This window comes from Strix uralensis, chromosome 2, assembly GCF_047716275.1.
Source record: "Strix uralensis isolate ZFMK-TIS-50842 chromosome 2, bStrUra1, whole genome shotgun sequence".
Classification (NCBI taxonomy): domain Eukaryota; kingdom Metazoa; phylum Chordata; class Aves; order Strigiformes; family Strigidae; genus Strix; species Strix uralensis.
Genome location: NC_133973.1, coordinates 100982563 through 101006939, shown reverse-complemented (window position 1 = coordinate 101006939; position 24377 = coordinate 100982563). Strand labels below are relative to the sequence as shown.

Sequence of the window (24377 nt, the reverse complement as noted above, 5' to 3'; positions counted from 1 at the left end):
GCTCTAGACAGCCTTGCCTTGCTGCTAATTGGTATGTTTTTCTTTAAAAAGTGAAGATTCTAACCTTTTACTTGACAGATATGTGGGTAAAATGCCACATAACATTTTGAAAGCTTATCTATAGTCTGCTGTTTACGAGTCTTGTTTATGTTGGAGCTCACACAGGAGTATACAAATGAAAAGGGTTAGCAGGAACAAAACTGAATGGTTGGTTTCAAATAGATGTGTAAACTAGCGAAGAAAGGTTTTCACTTACAGAAAGTCTAAAGATGTTGCTCCCTTTTAAAAGGCAACCATACAAATGTGACACTTCGACTCAACAGATTTTTTTATTATTTATTCCTAGTTGTGTCCCTGGACTTTTGGGGTGGAGAGTAGAGACGGTTTCATTACCTGTTTTTTGGTTGGGTTTTTTTCTTTCTTTCTAATCTTATGAAATTGCAGCTAGGAGAGAGTAAATGGGTTTCCATTTCTCTGCCAGATTTAGCAACAGAATTGTTTACAGTGTTGCAATCAGTCATGTTTAAAGTAGAGCTACTAACTGCATAACTGAATAAGGGAATACTTTGGAAACAAAAGGGTTGCATAATAGGCAAATTTACCTTGTAGAATTTTTAATATGCAATGTATAAGAAATTTCATAAACCCTAGGGAGAGTTTGCAATTTTGTCAGTGGGTGCAAAATGCTAACTTAGAAAAAGTAAAATGACAAAAATATGGAAATAACTGATAATCAGAAAGCTGGCTTAATTCCTTTTTTCTGTTATTTTTGTGTTTGTTTGGTTTTTGTTTGGGTTTTTTTTTTTTTTTTTGGTAGGAACTTATCTTCTGCAAATGTATACACACAGATTACTTTGCATTTCAGGCTTATTCTCTTCAGGAAACTAAGCACTGTACTTGGAAACCAAAAGTTTCAAAGACCATGATATCTTCATCCCACCTGGAGAGTTAACTGTAAGAATACTGGCAGAGGTGAATTTCTGTGTCTCAGGAATACATAGTATTTTACATCTAAATTATTTTGGAGTCTTCCTCAATCCTCTGCTTCCTGCCACTACTTGGAGGTGGCAGCACCAGCTCTGAATTTCAACAGACCAAAGACCTTGGTCTTGCCTTCGCAAGCAAATTGCTGACCCATCTGACTGATGTTTCAGCCTTCAACCTCTAAGTAGTGCTTTGAAAGGAAAAAGTGATGCATTGAACTCTACCACAATTCCTTGGCTACTGCCAGTAAACATTAGCTCTGAAACAATTGTGATAGTGAAATACTAGAAGAGAGTGAAAAATAGAAACCTACCATTTCATAATAAACAATACCCCGATGCTTAAAATTTGGGAAAATGTTTTGAATAACTGACTCAATCTCCTGCAGCTTGAAGGTGTGAAATGTGGGAAGCCTGCGAAGTTCCAGTTAAAAAACTTATGGGCTCTGCTGGGTTAGCTAGAGATTCAACTTGAGTCAACAATATCAGCCTGTTCTCAATAATATCGTAACTTCGAAGGTGCAGTGAGCTTCTTCCTAAAGGAGGGACAGTGACTCACTATATTGAAATTTCAGTGCATTCCAAATTATTATTATTAATAATAATTACTTATTTGTTAAATATTATTTACTATTTAGTTATCAATAATATTATTACTTAATATAATATCTTAATATTATTAGAGATATTCCTGCATAAGAAACATGAGAAGTATCCAGCAGCTTCCTCGGACTCTGTTGGGCCAGTAATCTTGTTTGTTTAGTCTTTTTATTTGGTTGCTTTTTTAATGAAGAGAAGGAAAAAGATTCGTTCCACACCTAACCTCACTGAGTATAACCTTAAAGTCTACTTGGCAGAGCATCTTTCTTATAGCTCCATGCAGCACATGCTTTTGCCCTTAGACTGCCCTCATGAAACACATTTGTCAAGACTTTCATCAGGGCCCTCATTTTCTTTGACTTTCGTGACCTTTCATATCATCAGATATGTTCTTCTTGAAATGTTACTTTAATTTTGGCTTCTCCAATTTCGTCCTCTATCAGTACTCTACCAGTACTTTTATCTGCACAATGGATGTCACTTAGCCAGATTTTTGAGCTGGATCCGCTTCTACCTCTTCCTTAGAACAAGCACTACCAGCACTCCCAGAAAAGTTTTAAACACTGAAGATCAGATTTTGCTCCGAAACAAAGCTTCATAAAACATCCGAAATGAGACAGAATAGAAAAGGTGTAGATGAACATCCCCTGGCTCACGCTGCTGTGAGATGGCAGGTCTGCTTGTCCATGTATGTTCTCAGTCCAGCAACTCTGCAGGTTTGCGGAGGATTGCACACAGTTCCCTTCCCAAGCCCAAGAGAACATTTTCTTTCCTTCCCCTCTGAGACTTGAATAGCAGTTCTGTTCCCTGCTTTTCTCAGCACTTTCTGGAGTTTCTGCTCACTCTTGTCTTTTTTTTTTTTTTTTTTTTTTTCCCCTTCCTCCTTCTCCTTTTTTATCCTGCACTTCCATAAGTTTCTCCACTTCTGCATTCTTAGGGAAGGCACAATCTTGCCCCTTTCCAGAGTGCAGCCTAATCCAGAAGGGAACAAGAAGATAAACATCTGTCCTGTCCTGTCACATAATCTTTAAAGGACATAGGAGACATTAACCTACAATAACTGCAGACAAACTAAACACTGTTTACTAAACAAAGTATTCAGTAAATTTTAATGATGTTTATAAAAATTTCTAAACAAATATTTAAATCATTATAATAATAAAGGGCGTGTATGCTCTAATCTCTAATAAATTTGCCACTAATAATTCACAAAACAGATTTTCATCAGCAAAGTACTTCATTATTCAGTGAAACAAAACATACTGCTGATCTTTATAGGGTTTAATGAAATTTACCATGTAAGCAAAAATTGCCAGGTTTAAAAAAAATCCATAAAATATTTGCTTCAGAAAAGTTTCTAAATGCTTCAGAGAATATCCTTTATTTAAAAATGAAAATATTTTCTAATCTATATCACAAAATCTAATGTCTATACTTACACGGTATATTCCTGTCTTACTGGTAATATCAGTGCATGCATTATGACAACATGCCAAGTGGTATCATGTGACCATATTACTGAGCCATATTATACTCCCAGAATTAGGGTCATATTATAATAAAATGGCTCAAGTGCTTTAATTTTTAATGTTCTAGGGTTTTTTTAAGCAGCCTATGTAAGTAAACAAACAGCCCACTTGACCATTACCTGAGTGTCTCTCAGTCATTCTGCCCAGTAACTTTGTGAACTACTGGACAATTTCAATCAAATTTGCAAGTGGGGTAGACGTTTCAAAGGTGATCGTAGTTTAAATTTCATTCCAGTTGGTGGGTATGTATGGGGCATAAACTGATACCCTGAGAGAATGAAAAGAAGCCATTTTACCTTTCCAGGCAGCTGCTGCCTGGCCCAGCAGCATGTCCCTCTCAGCCAGCCACTCACATCTGCAGGGTAACCATCACTGAAGACACAGGAGGAAGTTGGTAGTAGTGGCAGTGGAAAAATTAAAAGACACACCTGTAGGAAACTGGTTTTCATTAGTTCAATTGCTCTTAAATAAATTGCTTTATTTTTTTAAATCATTAAGAAAACTTCTACTTAATCTGTTTGAAACACTCTGAGTTTGATCTCAGTGTGTCCTGTTTTCACTGTAATAAAAGAAAAAAATGTTTCTGTATTCTGTAAAGAGCCATTAGATAACATGCCTCAAAAGAGGCATGAGAATTCAAGTCCTAAGCCACTAATCTGTGGCCTAACAAGTCACCCTTTCTGTAAGCCTAATGAATCTTTGTGTTTGCTTGTTTGTTTGTTTCCAAAATGACACAGGTACAACTGTAAATGTAATACTTCCCAGCTAGATAGAAGTAGGTCTCAACTGTTTCAGTGACAATGTTAGGCTTATCTCCTACTAATTCCCTTTGCCTGACGTCTTTTTAAATAGCCCTATGCCACACTTCAGCACCCGTTTCCTGGTTTCTCTTCTTGGCTCCTGCCCCTCTGTTAGCCCACTAACATCATTTGCAGACACTTATCTTCTCTTGTCTTTACCTACTGCACTGCTATTTCTTGTTCCGTTTCTCAGCAACTATCCTCTCTTCTACATGTCTTGCTGGTGTGGAGTCACATTTAAATTGACATAAAGCTGCTTAAATACAGAGTGACAAAGGTAATTTTATCTATTGTTCTGTTGATACTTTGAAACAATACTAATAAACAGAAGAAATGTCCTTTTAATCTATGCAACTGGTGCTACTTCACTATTACAGGATGAATCAAATCAGTGGAAATGTTTCTATTGATTTGAGTTTCTGGACACTACTTCTCTTGCATTTCTCTAGATGCCATATAATTTCTATTTTTAATTGTCATTTTAACTAATTTTCCTAGTACTAAAAGTAAAGCTTGCCACACTGTAATTCTTTGACCACCCTTTTAGTCCTTTTAAAAGACAAACAGATTTTGTACCTTTTCATCCTCACACATAGTAACTGATCTTAATGACTGCATATTTTTAACAGTCCATTTACTTCATTTTCAGATTCTGTAATAATGCTTGATGACTACCATTTAGCTGGATGCTTTAAGAATCTCTCTGTTGCCACCTCAGTACACACCCACATCTCATCTTTGGTACTAAAAAAAAGTTGACCTGAGGAAATGTCTTAATTTGCTATGAGTACTGAAGAACAGAAATTTAATTTCTCTGCAATACATTCTCTTTCATAGCTGGCCAACTAATAGGCCTGCCAGTTCTGTCGTGACTTCCTCATACTGGTAAAGTATATGCTTGTTTTTTAACAGCTAATTCATTCTCTTATATATGGATTCTTTGTTCTTCAAATTCCCTCCTTGGCTTTTCTAATTTTACTTCTTTCTATTGTTTTCAAGATGATTGGATTTGGGCTTTCCCAATGATACATTTTAGGCTCAAATAACTTAAATATTGAACCTTGACATTTAATGATATCGATCTTTTCCTTGCCTTCCTGTTTTCTTTTATTTGTTTAGGGATATTTGTTCTGAGACTTTTGTGCTATGCTTAAGTACCCTCCATGCTGAGACTAAAGATCTTCATTTCAACACTTCTGATTGAGGATACTTCTTATTTATTTCCTTTTTTTTTGAAAGTAGAATGGTTTACCTGCCTTTCCTGAGGATAGAATAATAAACTATTAGATTTTGTTATGAACATTTCCCAAAAAGAGTCTGAATGATGTTGTATTATGTTCATGATTAATCAGCATTTTTTAAAAAGTTGGTTTTGAGATGTATCCTGTTAATACCTGTTATTTTGGTTGATGTCAGTCTAGAGCTTCCAATAAACAAACATTTCAAGAATCGAAAATCAGTTTTCTGAAGCACAATTTAACCCTTTCATATATAGGTTATTGTTAGGGCTGTTACACTGGACTTAGCTCCTTTGTTGAGCTTCTCCTATCCAGCGCATTTAATGTGTTTTTCTTGATCTGTCAGGTAGTGTAAGCCTTCTGTATGTGTATTCCTATTATCAAGGATTTGCATTTTGTCAATGTATTAGCCTCTCCGCAGTACAGCTTTCTCACCAAGCTGGTAATAAGCGTTTTTTAATTTTGTTTTTATTTTGTTTCACTTTTTCCCAATAAATATACACTATATATTCAATACACGGTGACATGGCACAGCATATAGGTATTATTGGCACTCACTGGCATTACCTTCATGCATTTTATTTCTGACTTTTCTATGTGAAAAAGACAGCAATTTCCCGATGAATGTATAGAAACTTATGATGCCAGTCTAAGCTATCAAATATGTAGTGTGCTACAAATTTGACAGAAAGCATTTTAGATATACTGTAAAATCATCGAACAAATAAAATATTCATTACTTGCACAGGTGGATTAAAATCAATAAATGCCATTCTGTTGTAATAAACTGTCTGATGTAACAAACATCAGTCTGACAGAGGTATATATTCATATGCAGGCATAATTTTTTATCTGGCTTTTTCCAGTTAGGCATCTAAGTCTCTACTGGGTTTAAGAGCCACAGTTTTTAAAGATGTCAATATTATATGATTTCCAGTGAATCGTGAGAAATTGCTAATAATCAGCCATACCTGAAAATGAGCATTAAAAGTAGCTCTGTTGAAGTTAACACTAAAAACCACAGTGACTTGTAGGGCAAGGGGTAAGCGTTTCATTTACGGTCATCAGGTGGTAGTCAGTCATAGGTTTGAAGACCTAGTGCTAGCGATTCAGATTTTATTTTTCCTCTAAGTATTCCATGCATGTCGTTGGTATCAATGGGATGTTGTAAGCTGCAAGATGTTTGATAAAAAAAGGCAGATTTTACAAGCAAAGACTCCAGTTACGTGGATAAAGGGTTATATAGTTTTCCCCTTAGTTCAGAGTCCCGAGTACTTGTTTTACAAACTGCAGAGTGCCCTCAAATGTATTGACTTCATTGTGGAGTCAGAGTATTTATTGTGTAATGCTGAGTCATATAAAAAAAGAAAGGCATTCACTAGGCAGGAGAAAAAAGTGGTGGAGACTCTAGCCTCCTCAAAAAGTCAAATTCATCTTGGGTTTTGTGGCTTTTTTTTTTTTTTAACAGAAGTACACCATGAGAAACACTATCAGAAATACATTACATAGTATATGCCACTGTAATAGTGAAATTATTGTTTTAACCTGCTGGTGCCTTCCTGCTCCCTCATAAAGGAAACAAGAGACACCGTTATGTGCACACGCATACACAGCATATGCCCCAAATGCAGCAGTACCGCTAGCACGCTAGAGGGAGCTATTACATAATTGCAATGACCCTTTTTTCCCCCCAATTAGCAGAACTTGGGTAGAAAATCTCTGGACGTCCTGAGACATCCTGAAGGTTTGGCATAGGCTACAGAATAAGGAGAGGAAAGCACAGGACTCAAGTCACACTGCAACGAGGTCTCCTGATATAGCTTAGGGGCGTTCTCAGGTGTTTGTTCCATTTTTAAAATTGTGCTGCTCCTATAGAGGACTTCTCCAAGTAAGTGACTTAGCTGAATACGCCGATTTTCATCAGCCAATGTGAAGCCCTCATTCAGAAAGCAAAGCCCATTTTGTAAACGTATCCTTTATTTCGTCTGTCTGTCACTCTCACACAGAAAGCTGGCACGTCTGAGAGTTGTGATTTTACGCTGCCACTAATGTATGTACAGTTTATTTATATACCACATTTTAACACAGCATTAGTTTTATAACGGTTACGAGCAGACTCATTCTGCATTGCAAACTATCCGTTTCAAAGCTACAGAGGGGTCTTCAGGATGGGAAGATGGGTCTAGAAAGAACATTTATTTGAATTTATAAATTCGTAAGACTTTCTCCAAGTCAAATAGTATTTATGGACACAGTAACTCAGAAAGGGCTGAAGGTTATTCTATTGAGCAAGGCGAAACAGCAGCTTCCTTAAGGGAATCTTTTAAGAGCCACTCCTAAAATAATTGTCAGGAGCGTCTTGTAATTGCTCCGGCGTCGATTTTCCTTCTTTTTGTTTTACCCTTTTTTTTTTTTTTCCTTTTCCCCCTAAATGATTCATGCTACTTACAAGCTCATCACTCACAGCTCACAAATGGCAGCTTCATTTCGGGACGCGCGGGTCGAGACCGGCGCTCCGGCGGTCCGAGCACTCACCTTGCCAGTCTCGGGGTGTCCCGGCCCCTCCGTGTCCCGCCCTCCCCGCCCCCCCGTCGCCCTCGGCCGACAGCCTCCCACCGCGGCGGGGGCGGCCGCCGCGCCGCGCCGGGCGGGGAACGGAGGGGAGAGAGGGGCGGGGAACGGAGGGGAGGGGCGGGCAGGGCGCTGCTGCGGCCCCGAGCCCCGCACCGCCGGGCTGCCGCCGCGCCCGCCCCCCCCGGACCCTGCTCCGCGGGCAGGGGGGTGCCGCCGTCCTCAGGAGCTGCCCCTCGGGGAGGGCGAGACCCGCTCGGGGCGGCTCCCGCAGGGCCGGGGGGCGGGGGGGCGCAGCCACACGTCCCTCGCCGCCGTGCACCCCGGCGGGGGGTGGCGGGGTGCGCCGGGACCCCGGGGGACTCGGGGACCGCGCCGCGGAGGCAAGTCCTCGCCCTCACGGTGCTGTAGAGGAGCGCGGGGGAGTCGCGTCCTCCGTCCTTTCCCACCCGTCATCACGGAAGACTTGCTAATATGTCTTAAAAATAAAGAAATGGCGGGGGGGGGTGTGGGAATAAATAAATAAGTACCGCGAAGCCGGGGGGAGCCGGGGGCGCGGCGCTGCGGTGCGCGGCGACGAGACACCGCAGCCCGCCCGCCCGCCCGAGCCTTTCGCACGTTGCGCGTCTCCCACCGAACCGATCTAATCAATGACACCCAGCGCCAGCCGCGGCCCCGCCCCCCGCCTCCTCCCATTGGCGGATCGCTGCCGGGGCCGGTCGCCGCCACCGCCGCTGATTGGCTGGCGGGGAATCCGTATCAATGTTTAAGCCGCGGCGTGAGGTGAATAGAGGCAGTCGGCGAGCGGCGCTGGGCGAGCGCGGCGCGGCGCGGCGGCCCCGCGAGTGCTGCAGTGAGGGAGGCGAGGCGGAGAGGAAAGGAGGAGGAGGAGGGGGGGAGGAGAGAGAGAGGAGAGAGAGGCAGAGAGCGGCTCCAACTGTTGAATTTTCGCTGAATTCTCCACTTACCTGCGGGAGGCTGGCGAAATGGATCTGGCTTATCGGGGATCGGCGTTCGTTTCGCGTGCTGCCTGGCTAAGACTGGCGACCGTCTGTTTGAAAGGGGCCACCCATCAATGAGGCAGAGAAGAATATTTATTTTTTCTTTTTCTTTCCCTTTTGAAAGCCTCTCTACCACAGGTTGCAGAATTAACTGTGTACTTTGGGTCTGGACTCAAATAAAGGAGAAAAAAACAGTGCAGAACTGAGACTCGGAACTAGATCTGTGAGCTATGTATTGGGAACCTATGTTTTCGGTTTTTTTCTTTTAATGTGAAAGATCTCTGATTTATTTCACACATAACACTGAGGAAGGGTGGTTAAAAACACTCAGCAAAGCAGGAGACAGACGCGCCTCTGTGCCAGTGAGTGGATAACAGCCTTGTTTTCCTGATCCTCAGTCTCCCGGAGAAAGAGGTATAGTAAAAGTGTAGCTGGATCCGAACCCCCAACCCCCACCCCACCCCCCATTCTCTTTTTTTTTTTTCCTTCCCCCACCCACCCCCTCCAAAATATAAATCTGATTTTTTTTTTTTTTCTTGTCTATAGAGTGAGTCAGAGAAGCGTTAGGAAGAAGCTGCAACTAATGTCTGTGAAAGGAGGAACATGAGGCGATAGTGAATGTGATTTGTTCCTCTGGATCTGACTCATCCAGCAGATTGAAACACCTGCATTTCTAGATGTGCCATTCATTTATTTCTAGTTATTAAAAGAACCTGAAATAAAATTTAGTTACCCTTCCCCAATATTTACCTATACACTGTATTGCTGGGAAAGGTATATCAGAGAGGGGGAACGCATCTGGCGTTGCCACCGCTCTTCTCCCCTGTACCAAGATGCCCAGAGAGACGGTTAAAGCTTGAAAGGGCTGCAAAAAAAAAAAAAAAATATGCATCACACCAATCGCGGAACTGCATAGGGTTTAATACAAGCGAATTAGTCGACTAAAAGATCTCCCACTTTATTCATCGCCAGGATTGTTTTTCCTCCTCTTCTCTCCTCCCCTAAATGAAGAGGACTAGGCAGCAGTGTCATTGGAAGGAGATGCTGAATAGAAAGAAAAGAGAGGCACTTGATAGCGCAGCCCTGTGAATACAGAGACTGTTTCCCTTTTAGCGAGAGACTAAGAGAGAGAGAGAGTGTGTGTGGTGGCTTTTCTTTCTTTCTTTCCTCTCCCCCCCCCCCCCCCCCCCCGCTTTCTCTCTCTCTCTTGCTCTCTTTTTTTTTTAATCTATGCGTCCAGCCATGGGTTGCCTGTTGATTTCCTCTCGGCTGGAGAGAAAAGCGAACTGGAATTAAACTGCATCGAGAAAAGTGCAGCTCCTCAGACACGCATACGCACACACGCACAGATACACGGAGAGAAAGGATGTGGTGGTGGCGGCGGCTACTGGCCTGTCTTAAAGAAACCCAAGTGTGTATCTGATTGAGCGCAGCCTGTGATTTGTCTCAAAATATATATTTACTGCTAATGATGACCGTCAGCCGGTGGGTTTCTTAATTTTTTCCCCACAAAAGGACGAGTGGGAGGCTGGTAGTAGAGGGAGAGAAAGGAAACTACAAATCCGGACACTAGTTTTTGCTGTGGTTTTGTTTTTTTTTTTTTTTTTCCTGTGTTTTGTTTTCCCCCCTTGCCCTGCAGCCCTCAGTCACTCGCCTTCTCATTCGGGAAGGAAACAGTGAGGGTGTACGAGACAGAGAGGGGGGAAATACCGATGGCAGCGAGATGCAGCTCTCCGCCGCAAGCAATGCAAGATTAGATCTCTAAATGCAGCAAAACACTCCCTGAAAACCAACAACCCCGCGGTGCAATCAGACATTTCACTGCCTCTCACTGCACACGAAGAGGGCTTCAACAACAAGCTGAGACTTTTTTCCCCCTTCTGTCTCTCTCCTACCCCTCCAGTCCATCAATCGCATCACAAGCGATGAGTAGCAAATAAGCTTTTCTACCCCTGCTTACAGACCTGTGGCCACCCCCCTTTCCTATGTATATATAAATACACCTATTTAAAAAAAAAAAAAAAAAAAGCGCTTTTTGATCGTTTTTAGAAAAACAACCACTGCCGCCGATTTTTTATTATTGTTATTATTTTTATTATCCTTTGTACATCGGCGGGGATTCAAGGATCGGGAACGCTTCGCCTGCCCGGAGGAGAAGATCTTTTGCAAATTTTCTGATTTTTGAAATCCTCCCACTGCCGAAGTTGGACAGCCGAAGTAACTGCGAGGGGACTGCAAACACGGCAAGCGCTTGCTGAAACGCTGCCGAAGCTGCTCCCCCCCCTTCCTCCCTCCCTCCCTCCCTCCCTCCGGCCCCCCCGATTGCTCCCTCCCTCAGAGCTACATGGTCTATTTGCTGCCTCTCATCCTGTGTCTCTGCAGATGTTTTAGAGCAACAGGTTCAGGAACTTAAAATATAGGGGTGGGGAGAGAGAAGGAAGAAAAAAAAAAAAAAAAGCAGCAAGCCGACGGAGGAGGAGGAAGAACAAACCCAGCGCGGGAGACAGAGAAGACGGGGACAACCCTGGTCGCCGCTGCAGCTGCTGCCCCCCCCACCCCTGCCCGGGGATGTACCTTTCCATTTGTTGCTTCTTCCTCTGCTGGGCTCCCGCCCTGTCGCTGAAGAACCTGAATTACTCGGTGCCGGAGGAGCAGGGAGCGGGCACGGTCATCGGGAACATCGGCCGCGATGCGCGGCTGGCGGCGGGCGCGGCGGGAGGCGGGGTGCTGCCCGCGGAGCGCGGCGCTGCCGGCGGCGGCCCGGGCGGCGGCCGCGGCCCCAAATCCACCTTCCGGGTGTTGGAGAACTCAGCCCCGCACCTCCTGGACGTGGACGGGGAGAGCGGGCTGCTCTACACCAAGCAGCGCATCGACCGCGAAGCGCTGTGCCGGCGCAGCGCCAAGTGCCAGCTGTCCCTCGAGGTGTTCGCCAACGACCAGGAGATCTGCATGATCAAGGTGGAGATCCAGGACCTGAACGACAACGCACCGGCCTTCCCCTCTGACCAAGTGGACATGGACATCTCAGAAAATGCTGCGCCGGGCACCCGTTTCCCCCTCACCAGCGCCCACGACCCGGACGCCGGGGACAACGGGCTGCGCACCTACCTGCTCACCCGTGATGACTATGGCCTCTTCTCACTTGATGTGAAGTCCCGCGGTGATGGCACGAAGTTTCCAGAGCTGGTCATCCAGAAGCCATTAGACCGTGAGGAGCAGAGTCACCACACCCTGGTACTGACGGCACTGGACGGCGGTGACCCACCACGCTCGGGCACAGTGCAGATCAACGTGCGCCTCATTGACTCCAATGACAACAGCCCCATCTTTGAGGCGGCCTCCTACGTGGTAGAGCTGCCAGAGAACGCACCACTGGGCACTGCCGTCATCGACCTTAATGCCACCGATGCCGACGAGGGTACCAACGGAGAGGTGCTCTACTCCTTCAGTGGCTACGCACCCGAGCGTGTCCGTGACCTGTTCAGCATTGACCCGCAGAGTGGCCTCATCCGTGTCAAGGGCAACCTGGACTATGAGGAGAGCGGCCTCATTGAGATCGACGTCCAGGCTCGGGACCTGGGACCCAATCCCATCCCCGCTCACTGCAAGGTCACCGTCCGCCTCATCGACCGCAATGACAATGCGCCCACCATTGGCTTTGTCTCCGTTCGCCAGGGAGCACTGAGTGAGGCTGCCCCACCAGGCACTGTCATTGCCCTGGTGCGGGTCACCGACCGTGACTCGGGCAAGAACGGGCAGCTCCAGTGTCGGGTGCTGGGCGGTGGCGGCGGGCCCGGAGCCGTCCCTTTCACCCTGGAGGAGAACTATGACAACTTCTACACTGTGGTCACCGACCGGCCCCTGGACCGCGAGGCACAGGACGAGTACAATGTGACCATCGTGGCACGTGATGGGGGCAACCCTTCGCTCAACTCCACCAAGTCATTTTCCGTCCGGATCCTCGATGAGAATGACAACCCACCCCGCTTCAGCAAGAACCTCTACGTGTTACAGGTGCCTGAGAACAACATCCCTGGAGAGTACCTGGGCTCTGTCTTGGCCCAGGACCCCGACCTGGGCCAAAATGGGACAGTCTCTTACTCCATTCTGCCTGGGCATGTGGGCGATGTCTCCATCTACACCTATGTCTCTGTCAACCCCACCAATGGTGCTATCTATGCTCTGAGGAGCTTCAACTACGAGCAGACAAAGCACTTTGAGTTTCGCGTGCTGGCCAAAGACTCAGGTTCACCCCACCGCGAAAGCAACGCCACGGTGCGCGTCACCGTGCTCGATGTCAACGACAATGCGCCCCTCATTGTCCTGCCCGCCCTCATCAATGACACCGCTGAGCTGCAGGTGCCACGCAATGCTGGGGTAGGCTACCCCGTGGGCACCGTCCGTGCCCTGGACAGTGACTTTGGGGAGAGCGGGCGTCTCACGTATGAGATTGTAGAAGGCAATGAGGAGCACCTCTTTGAGATGGACCCCACTAGCGGTGAGATACGCACCTTACACCCCTACTGGGAGGAGCTCAGCCCTGTGGCTGAACTGGTGGTAAAAGTCAGTGACCATGGCAAGCCCAGCCTCTCTGCAGTGGCCAAGCTCATTGTCAGGGCCTTGGCAGGGCCCCTGCCTGAGGCTGGTGAGCCACAGGTGAATGGCGAGCAGCATCGGCGACCACACTGGGACTTGTCGCTGCCCCTGATCGTGACGCTGAGCACTGTCTCCATCATCTTGCTGGCTGCCATGATCACTATTGCCGTGAAGTGCAAGCGAGAGAACAAGGAGATCCGCACCTATAATTGTCGCATTGCCGAGTATAGCCACCCTCAGCTGGGAGGAGGGGGAGGCAGTGGCGGGGGAGGAGGAGGCAGTGGCAGTGGAGGGGGCAAGGGCAAGAAGAAGAAGATCAGCAAGAATGACATTATGCTGGTGCCCAGTGAGGGCGAGGACAGCCGGGGTCCCCTCAATGTCATGAACGTGGTGAGCAGCCCATCCTTGGCCACCTCACCCATGTACTTTGACTACCAGACCCGCCTGCCCCTCAGCTCTCCCAGGTCTGAGGTGATGTACCTGAAGCCCGCCTCCAACAACCTGACTGTACCCCAGGGACATGTGGGCTGCCACACCAGCTTCACAGGGCAAGGGACTAACGCCAGCGAGGCTCCCCCGAGCCGGATGTCCATAATTCAGGTAGGAGACTTTTAGAATACCCTGGACCTCACTTTAGTCACTGGTTTAACTTTACCTTTTGTCTGCAGTGAAATCTGCTGTAAGGCATCACTGAAGGGACCAACACAAGTCACTAAAGAGAGGTGGACTTAATGAAAGTGGAACCAGACCACATCTGGTGAGTCTGGTTCCACTGTCACACTGGTGTTTCCTGTGTGATTCAAAAGCAAATGCCCACTGAAACAGAGACGGCAGTGCAAAAGAGGTGCATGTGAGAGGGCAGACAGGCGTTTAGTATGGGGCACACTGGGGTATTTTCTGAGAATATCATCAGGCAGAGGTGGGCGCTTCCACACGTTTCACTTCACTTTGGTTTGGGGTGGAGAAGGGGGAGGGCATTTCTGAAGCAGTCATATCATCTGCAGTAACTAACAGGACATGGGGGAAACTCTACACACTGAGGACATCTATTGCAACAGTGTATTATAGCCCTCCAATTCTGTATGTAAATATGAGCTATCTTTCCAAGATGTATGATTTAAATTTTTTAAATTTCCTTCTTTAGAATATATATATTTTATTTTTTATTTTTTTTTTTTTTTACGCAGAACAGTATCATTGGGGCCCCATTGCCTCCTCCTCTCCCCATAAACAACCAAACCTTCAGCACTGAAAATTCTGCTTAGTCAAATAGAAAGAAAATGTATGTGGTGATTCCCTCCTACCCCCAAATGTTAACAAAACTCACATCCTGTCATGAAACAGCAAAACAACTAGTCAGATTTCCAGCAGCCTGAGTCAATACTGATGATTGCTTTATAGCGAAAGACTTACATGCTCTGTCTTCTACCAAAGCTTATTTAGAAATTACAGCTGGGCTGCATTCTGCTGCCAGTTATATCCACACTGTCCTCTACCGACTTTTGTGAATGTGAGAAATGGCAGAATTTGGACCATTGGATATAGGGTGCTAAGCAAAGAATGACTTAATTTTTAGCAGGTAGTTTAAAGTCCAAACACAGAAGATGTATTTCAGAGCGGTGAACTCTTAGAGTGAAGGTGAGGGCAGAATTTGGCTCTAGTTGATTTAATTTAAAGTATTACTTCATGATTAATGCAGCTTAATGTTCAAATACTACAGGTATGTTCCAAAGTGATTTTTAACATTTGGATTGAAAGCAGGCTCTGGATAATGACTATTAAATATATTTGAAATGTCATATCTGTTTTATCCTGTGGTTCTCCTAATATGCTGTTCTGAGTCATAGGGGAATGAGCTGAGTGTATCAGAAGTGACACAGACTCATTTTGTGTACACAGCAAGTGGGAAAGAAGGTGCACTGTAGATGCTTGATGTACCAAAAGAAAATTCACAATACCTTGGAGTTATCATACCCTGTGGTCTGTGAACACCGAATGTTCTAGTTGCCAGCTGTATCTAATGTTTTAAACTAAATAGAAGTGGCCATTGGAAATTGGTAGGTTAAGTAGCCAAAATTCCAGTAACTGGTGGCCTCTAAACTAAATATTTATAACTGGGAAAAAAAAATGAAAAAGGCTGTCTGTACAAGATCACTGTGAACTAATCATCAATATACTATCGAGTTGTGTCACAGAAACAATTTCATTTTACGTCTATCATGAATTTGTGTTGCTATCAATTAGGTGAGTGGAGCAATACTTAAAATCTGAAATTGATTTTAACAAAAAGTGACACTTCAGGAAAGAGTTTAGGTTAGGGCACAATCGGAGATAATTTGATTTATAATTCATGCTTTAAAAAACCAAACAACTTTCAACCACACTTGTTTAAGTAATGTCAACTTCTTACTGTGAAATGGAGTTGTCAGAATGATAAAAAACCCCCACATTTTTTTCCGACTGACAAGTGTAATACTTACTAAAAAACAGAAAATTATACTTTTCTCCAACCATGTAATGTCTATATAAAGCAATTAATTCATGTATTGATGCTACTGAGTAGTAAAGATTCAACTGTAGTGTAAAATCCCTATGGAAAATATGATTCCTTTTTTTACAGTGTTCACTGTATAATATCAGTTATGATTTTTTTTTTTTTCCTGAGATCTATATAAAGCTAAAAGAGGAATTTCCTCCCTTAAAAAGGTGTGTTGTGGTTTCTATGAGTTTTCATGATGACAACTGTGCGAAATATTAACCGTAACTCCTCATAGCACATACTGGTATACCTAATACTGGCTTTTCTTTCCCTGAATATCTACACAGAGTGTTTTGGATGTTTAGATGGTCTAGTCAGTAGGTTGGATTAGGAAACATTCAGTTTTCCCTACTGAACAACCTATTCAAACATAGTTATTGGTACTGTATTGTGTAGTTATATTGACAAAACAAATGCACAGTATGAAACAGAGTAGTTGGTTTCTATTTAGGAAAGGCACAGACTTAAAGTAGCTAGATGGGAAAATCTGATCCTCTTCACTATAATTTTGCATTACTGAAATACATTTTGTATTCTCCATCTCCACATCCCTGGAGTAAATTTTATATAAAATTTGCATTTAGAATGTAGACACTACTTTGTGTCTGGTCCTGTACTTCTGCCTCATGTAAAATTCAAACTGCAGACTTAGGGAGAAATAGTAAAGGATCAGCCCTCTCTCTGGATCTGCAATATCCTTAATCACTCCAGGAAACCTGTGTCTGGAAAAGTAAATTGCACAATTAGGAATCAAAGGTATAGCCAGTGGAAAAAAGATACAGAATCCAAACAGCTGCTTTATCATCTCCTTTCATTAGTCGATTCAGAAAAGCAGTTTTCTTCGTTACCTCAGTAAGGGGTTACCTCAGTAAACGATTGTGTAAGTGTTCTCTAGTGAATATTCACTTTAGTTTTTCCAGATATATTACTGAATCACGATAATCTCACACTATATAATTCATACAATGGAACTGCTTTTCTTCACTCTCATTTTTTCAGCAAGTGTTTAATGGCAGAATTCTCTAGCAGGATCCTGTTACTAAAACTTTATGGTTTTATATATATATATGTATGTGCATACTTATATATCTATGAAGATATATATACATGCTAAATATTATATTATTACTTAGTACATCCAATTGAGTCCATAAATATTTAAAATCAAATAAATAATTTCTTTCTCAGTAAGATCCAAATTTTCTCACTCTTATTAGGAGTGCATAACAATTTTTTTTGCTTTGCTTACTAGTAAGAGCTAGTAAAGTCAATAGGCTTTATGATTCCCTTATTTCTCATGAATAGGATTTTATTCTACAGATAGCCCAATTTATATCAATGAACACCTGTAAAGTGTTGCTTTGTGACTGTGGGTTTCAGCCTGACCCAAAATGACCAGCAGTTGAATAAAATATTGCCTGATACGTGTAAGAGCGGTGTAGTCTTGCCTCTCTTTAAGTAGAGTTCTGTTATACATTAGTCACACTGTTTAACAACTTGTGTCTTTAGTCATTAATTTGTAGCATTCAGCTATGTCCCATTTTGCATGTGTTACTTATATGAATCAATGAACTTCTTCTGTACCCTAAAAATTAAATAATTTAAACATTCATACATACATGTATGTATAAAATTTTGGAAGGATAGCCAAGAATGCTGTGTACCTTCAGCTTTTATTGGCACAAGAGACTTGCAAATACTTAGGGCCTCTGAAAATAGACCATTTGTGATTTGATGTGCACATGAAATTGATGTGTATGAAGAACAGTGTTTAGTAACACACTGGGAAGTTAGAACAGCTACACTTCAGCATGTTTCATTGCTTGTAACTTCAGCACTCATATTCTAAACATTCTTTAGAAACAGTGCTTTTGAATGCAAATCTATTAAAAAGATTTAAATATAGGCCAGTGCTATACAATTCTCATTGCCAGATTCAAAATTCCATGCGACCTTTGAATCACTTAAGGTCCAAACTATTCATTTTTACTGGGGAGGAAAAAGAGGAAAGTAGGAGAAAATAAAAACTCTACATGGCTGAAAGATTTTTGTTTACTCTAGACCTTAAAGACTGCTGGACAAATTCTGTTCATCTCATTCGGAGTAAATCAAGCTAACCTGCTCACCTGACTAAGAGAAAAAGAATTTTGCTTTATTTTGAAGAGCAGACATTAGAAAAAGAACTATCGCATACAAAAATACACATAGATGTTCATATCTCTCCTACCAAAAAGTTCTGGCTTAATCAGTTTGCTGTTCCCTGGGTGAACAAGTCGCAATTTCTTCTTGCAGGTTTTCAATAGATAAAAGAATGGATAAAAGGAAAAAAAAAAGTTTCTTTAAACAAATAGGTTCTGGAAATAGGTTCCTCAAAGTGTAGAAAACAGTAGTGTATAAAACTATACACATATGCAAGCAATGTTGATCATCCTAGAGATTATTTATTATTATAGTTGTGGTGCAACTTGGAGAGGTTTGTAAATATATCAGGAATGAGATGGGCATGAATAAAGAAAGCAGTGGTCACAGCTTTTGCTAAACAACCGCTAAAAAAGAATGACTGTGATGCAATAAGCTCTCAAGCTGGGAATCACTCTAGCTGCTGTACTAGGCAGTCCTGTAGCACTTTAAGATAAAGTTCAGATCATTCTTAGTACTTCAGGCACCTGATGTTTATGATGTGTCAACAGATTACTGTCAGGTCTCAGTGCAGCTTCGTCACCAGGTGTCTAGTAGTACCTAAGAAGATAGAGTCTTGGGAAATGAAAAACATAAGCTATATTAGTGCTGCTCTGTCTTTAGATATACTATCCCATGCTTTGCTTTGAGAAACTTCAACTCAGAAATTTCAAGATTGCAAAAAGAAGTCTGCAGCTGCTGCAGTGTAAGGAGAAGCATCTTTCCTCATAGAAGTTGCATTCATTCTCAGTAATTTAAATTCTTAGCTGAAAACAGAGGTCTTCATTTTTTATTTTTATATCTCTGCTGCAAATGAGGAATATTATTCTCTCTCATTAGAGCTAGTAGAAGTTAACATTTTGCACCAGTAAGATGCTGGGCAGTTCTACACATTTGCAGGTTTGCATGTTCATACTTAATAATTCCCAAATTTTCGCAGCTGCATGTTCTAGGGCTGTATCTAAGGTCAATAAATTGACATCAGATCAAACTTCAGAACTACCTGACTAAGATGAATAACAGTTTTTGCAGTGTTTTACGAGGTTAGATGTCTTGCAGAATAACTCCTGTGAATGCTTGTATTGAGTAAATACAGTCTGCAGTTAGTAGGTTTTGTGTTACGTCGTTCTGTAGCTTTAGTTTTAGTTACTCAGTGAAGTCAATACCAGGGTCGGCTGTGCAAGAATTTCAGGAAAGGATCTTTTCTCTATTTTTATGAAGCATTATTTCATTTTTATCGAGATACACTGCATAGTGCTGTGACACAAAGTACATATATTTTAGGACCAGATCTGGCAACATACTGCTCACTGTGGCATCCGCCCTGGCTGCTGAAATAGAGAGAGGAAGCAGAACTGGGCTCTTGTTTTGTGTTACATCTGCTCTGGTCTTGATCTTGAACTCCTTGCCGGTGTTTATAGCAATATTATTTCAAAAGGACCATTTCTGATATATAGGTCCATATGAGATCTAAAGAACTTTCCAAGATTAAATGCTGCAATATAGAACAATAAACATAACAATTTAAAAGTCTGAAGTAGAATATTGGTATTATGAGAAACAAAATTATATTGCCAGAACAGAAATTCTTGTTAACCAATAAATTAAGAATAATAATGTATCCATAGAAATGGCTAGCTTATAAAGTAAAAGAGCTGAAGACAGTGCAGTTAAAATTAGACATGAAGCAGGATTTACTGGATCACAGCTCTCAACAGCTCTTAAAGTTCTCTGAATTTTCCTCATCTTGGTGCTCACTATCACTACCTTATCTTAAATGGGAAAATCCACACAAATTTGTCATTAACAGTGCAATTTCAATGACTGATCCTTTGAAGAGTTATCTTTTAACAATAGATTTGGTCAGAGTTACCTTATCCTTATCGACGATGAAAAGGCCTGTTCATACTCATGTTTCAGTCAATAGCATAATTTTGACTTCATCAATGATTTCAGTGGTTCAAGAGTAAATTGTGACTAAGAGCCTTACAGTGTGCAGCTAAGAATAGTGTGATTGGGCCCTTTATTTTTAGATTTCAGCTTTTTGTGATGTTTCTTTACAGCTTCTTTATAAACAATTACGGAGACTGGAATTTAGAAGATTTTGTAACTATGATGTGAACTGTAACATAGAATCACACAATCATAGAATTGTTTAGGTTGGAAAAGACCTTTAAGATCATCAAGTCCAACCGTTAACCTAGCATAATCAGGTGTGCAGCTGAAAGAAGAAACCAAAGACTCCATTGAACATATCGCTGAACATATATTTTCACACATTTTCATGTGTTTTTTAAAGTGTGCATAATATAGTATTATTCTTAAAATTCAGCAAATATTGTTACATGGAATATCATCATTAGGTATGTGTAAAATATTCATAAATATTGGTATTAAGAAAACGTAGATACAACCTGGCTTCTCTAATGAGGCAAAAATGTCATTAAAAACCAAAATTTTTTCCCAACATTTGGCTGTAAACCAGCTGGGATTTTGTTTTCAAAAGAAAAAAAATATCTTTTTTTTGTTTTTTCCCCAGTATTTTTTCTTCCTTTTCACTACCTCCCTCCCCAGGAAACTTTAACATACTAGGTAATATTTACACATGTTTTTAAAGATCCTGCTTTATTTCTCTTTCTTTCTTTGTTTCTACAAGAAATAAAATGCCTTGTCAAATTAGTTTTAGGTTTCGCTACAGAAGACACTCATTCTACATATAAAAAGTGTATGTATATGGGTTGCTGTTTTCTTTCTGAAGCAAACATAGAATACATGGCAGAGGTCTTAGGATACCTCTTCAAGACTGAGGAATGCTTGCACATATAAAGAAAAGCCATTTCAACACTAGTACTAGTATTTTCCAACAGGTAAGATTTTTCTGTGAAACTTCTGTGATACTTAAACAATGATTTGTTGACCAGAGCAGAAACAAGATCGGTTTTTATCTTTAAAAGTATAGAAACGATCCTTTGGTGTCAAAAGGTCAAAGTAGAACAGTTGGGACAAATTTTTGCAGCAGGTAGCCTAAGAGCTTTATACTTTCAATTGTATCTCTACTTCAGCTGTAAGAAGAGAAGTGGTGAAATTAATGCTAAAGGGTTCAAAAACATCGGAAACTACTGAAACTCTCATGGGACTGCAGGCTCTTACCTGAATAGGAAAAAAAATGGAAAAAAAAAAAAAGGTACTAGGAAGAGAGTGGCAAAATGACTTTGGGGAAAAGTTTCTTGAGTTTAAGTGATTCATTTGTTATGTTTTTAAGGGGCAACAAGAAGATTAACTAGTTGCTGCTTTTGCTGATATGAGGAGATGAAAGGGAGTAGTGTACAGCTTGCTATAAATCTTAGCTAGGGTGCATTCTAAGCCCTAGTAATATATTTGTCATGGTCTTTTTAGTGCAACCTTAGTTGCAGTTTTTTAGTCTGCTGTAGACATTTTTTTTTCTTAACAGTAGATTCTGGATTAATTACTGCAAATCCTACGAGAAAGAAAAAATAGATAAATTATTAAGCATTTTAGATAAAATACTCAGTATTAAGTACTAGATTCAAGAACAAGCAAATTCATATGAATGTCCCTGTTAATTAGGATATTAATCAGTTCTTTAAATAACCTCCTTGAACAGTCATATATTTTCTAGCTAAATCCCAAAGGCTGCTGATACAATTCCTGCTTATTAAGGTCACACGAGAACCATCTCTTTCTTCTACTGAATTGCTTCCACTAGTTAGTCATCTTACCTGTACAGAACATATAGCAGAAGATCAATTCATCTCACTCGTTTGAGATGAGAAGACAGCTCCTTTTTTCATCTGATAATGTGTTCTCGAAATTGAGGAGTCCCTCTGCATATAAAGGTATAACTGCATAGTTTCAGCCAATTATTAGTGTTACTTGTACAGAGGGACAGCATAAAGATCAATTTGCATCTCGCTTTTGTGCAGTGAGGGGATATCTCCTCTTTCAGCCCTCGTGAGAATCAGTACCATGCTGATCTATTTTCAGTTTAATTTAGTATGCTATAAGCGATCTAGGCAAGTAAAATCCTTCAAATGAACAGTATTTTATTTTAAGCCATGGACCCTTCTACTGGCTTTGTGATGTATGTATCAGATCAGAGTTCCTCTGGTTCATAATATACTTTTACCTATAATAGAAAAGTTTTGAATCACATCCTGTTCCTGCTGGGTGGTTGTGTGCTACAGTCTCCATGGCACGCCGAAGGAGGACTCTAAAGGGGAAAGGAAAAGTCTTGTAACAAGATACAAATGCGTAATTTCAGCTGTGTGGGTGGAACCTCTGATCGATGCATTGTAAGTTCTTGCAGTGATAGACATACGAAATTAGTTTCAGGCAGTGTTTCAGATCATCTATTGATGTATGTGTGACATGCTTGTATTTGCCTGTACTAGTTCTAGTGACACTATGATTACTGGTATTTGCAGTCCTTGCCCTGGAACACTTCCAGGCAGTTTTATTGTATTGAAATGGCTCTCACAGTTCATTGAGCATCCAGCATAACACTGCTGAATATGATTGGCGCGTTTGCATATATTTATTCAAAAAAAATCAGGCAGTTAAACTGCATAATTATGGGAAAACGAATCATAACAATAAAAGACCATTTAAGTTAACAAGCTTTGTGATCAAAGGATAAATACAGGTTGGATAAATGAGACTCTAGATGTAACTAATCTACATAAATAGGCTGTGGTCTGATTAGAGGAAAGGAATATATTAATCTAAAGTATTAAAAAAGCATTTTACGTCAGTATTTTTATAATGTCTGGTTTTATTTAATCATATTTTTAACATTTATACTCAATAAAAATAGCTGTGTTTAATGATAAACTACTTTTATGTGGTTTTATTTCTTGATTAACGTTTACAGTGCAAAGAAATTCTAAACTAATACAAGTAAACAAAAGTAATATCATAAGTTTTCATTCTAGTTTGAATGCGTTGTGTGTCAAAAACCTTAAACATTTTTTAATGTCTTAATTTTAAAATTTTTAATGTTGTAATGTTTTTTGATTGATTTTTAATTAAAGAAAAACATTAAAGGGAACATTTAAAGGACAATTTCTTGTTTACCGCCTTTATCAGCAGAGAGCAGCCTTTGTAGTGTTTGAAAGCTGGTGCATTAAAAATCAATTTCAAGTCTTCAAAGCTATAAACTCTTGCTTGCTTTGTAGATATATACTGTTTTTAAAATCATTGGAAGCACACTTGACAATTGAATTAAAAACAAAAGGTAAATAATGGCTTCATCAAAACCTGAAGGATTTTAATGTATTTTTAATAGTACCTAAAGGATTTTTTATAGAGACTAGACATGTGAATCACAATTTGTAGCTTTTAAATGCATAATTTGTTCCTAAAGACAGTTATATGTATTCTTTTATTAATAGTTTTTCAGACTTTCAGACTTCTGTTGGTCTTATTCTGCTGTTTTTAATGAATGCCATGATTCAAACACAGAACGTCAGTCAGTTTCTTTACTACTATATTTCTGTCTTGTTCTTTGCTGATTGCTAAGCAACCATATATCGTTAAGGTTGTTTAGCTACAGTTTAAAAAAAAGGTGAGCTGAAGGAGGCTAAACAAATTTTCATTAATTCTTAATGAATATATTTAAATTCTATAAAATTTTAAAGGTGACAAAACAAAGAACATTGTTTTAATAATGCACTTTGGATTCAGAACTTGAGCTTTGTTCCTACCAGTATCAAGGAAAAGACTGTTTTTCCACAAATCTAGAAAGAGTGGGATCATGTCCTTAATCAGTGCATAAGTGATTTCTAGGCCTATGGAAACTAATTTATATATGTATAATTACATTAGTATTATGTCTTTCAAGGCATCATCCTTAAAACACTTATCCAGTGAATATTATAATTTAGGTCAATAGAACCAATAAATTAAATAGATCACTTACAGGAGTGGGGTGGCTGATGTGCATAAGCGTGTACAGAATTCAGCCCAGAATCTGTTAGTCTGTGTTAGCTGAACTGCTCCCTGTTGCTTCTCTCCTTTGCTTTAAAAACACTGCAAAGCTGCAAAAGCTGTTCATTTCACTTAGCCTCCAACTGCATTCTCTAGTACTCTATTGAGATAGTCCTGATGTCTGAATATTTGATATTTTTGCTTTTTTGCATAGACTTGTGTAATTTGATATGCAGATTTGAAGATCATAAAAACAATCCTGCTTTGATGATCATGAACAAGATTATCCAGCCACAGCTGTAAAGTACCAAGTGTGTTCTTTTCTGATCTTTTCATCATTTCAGTGGATCAAATGACAATAAGAATATAGTGGAATTTAGAGTGCTTGGGAAATAA

At 41.0% G+C, this 24377-nt stretch overlaps 1 protein-coding gene across 2 annotated transcripts in view; it reads left to right on the top strand.

Annotated features, from left to right (window-relative positions):
- The first annotated feature begins 11290 nt into the window (after window positions 1-11290).
- Window positions 11291-24377, top strand: part of LOC141939568 (protocadherin-17-like) — a 66772-nt gene continuing 53685 nt past the window's right edge. For both annotated transcript variants that reach the window (XR_012627631.1, XM_074859550.1), the window contains exon 1: window positions 11291-13918. Coding sequence is in view for 1 of the 2 variants with exons in the window: in XM_074859550.1 (XP_074715651.1) it covers window positions 11291-13918 (2628 nt within the window). In the remaining variant the exon portion in view is untranslated. The remainder of the gene's footprint in view (window positions 13919-24377) is intronic.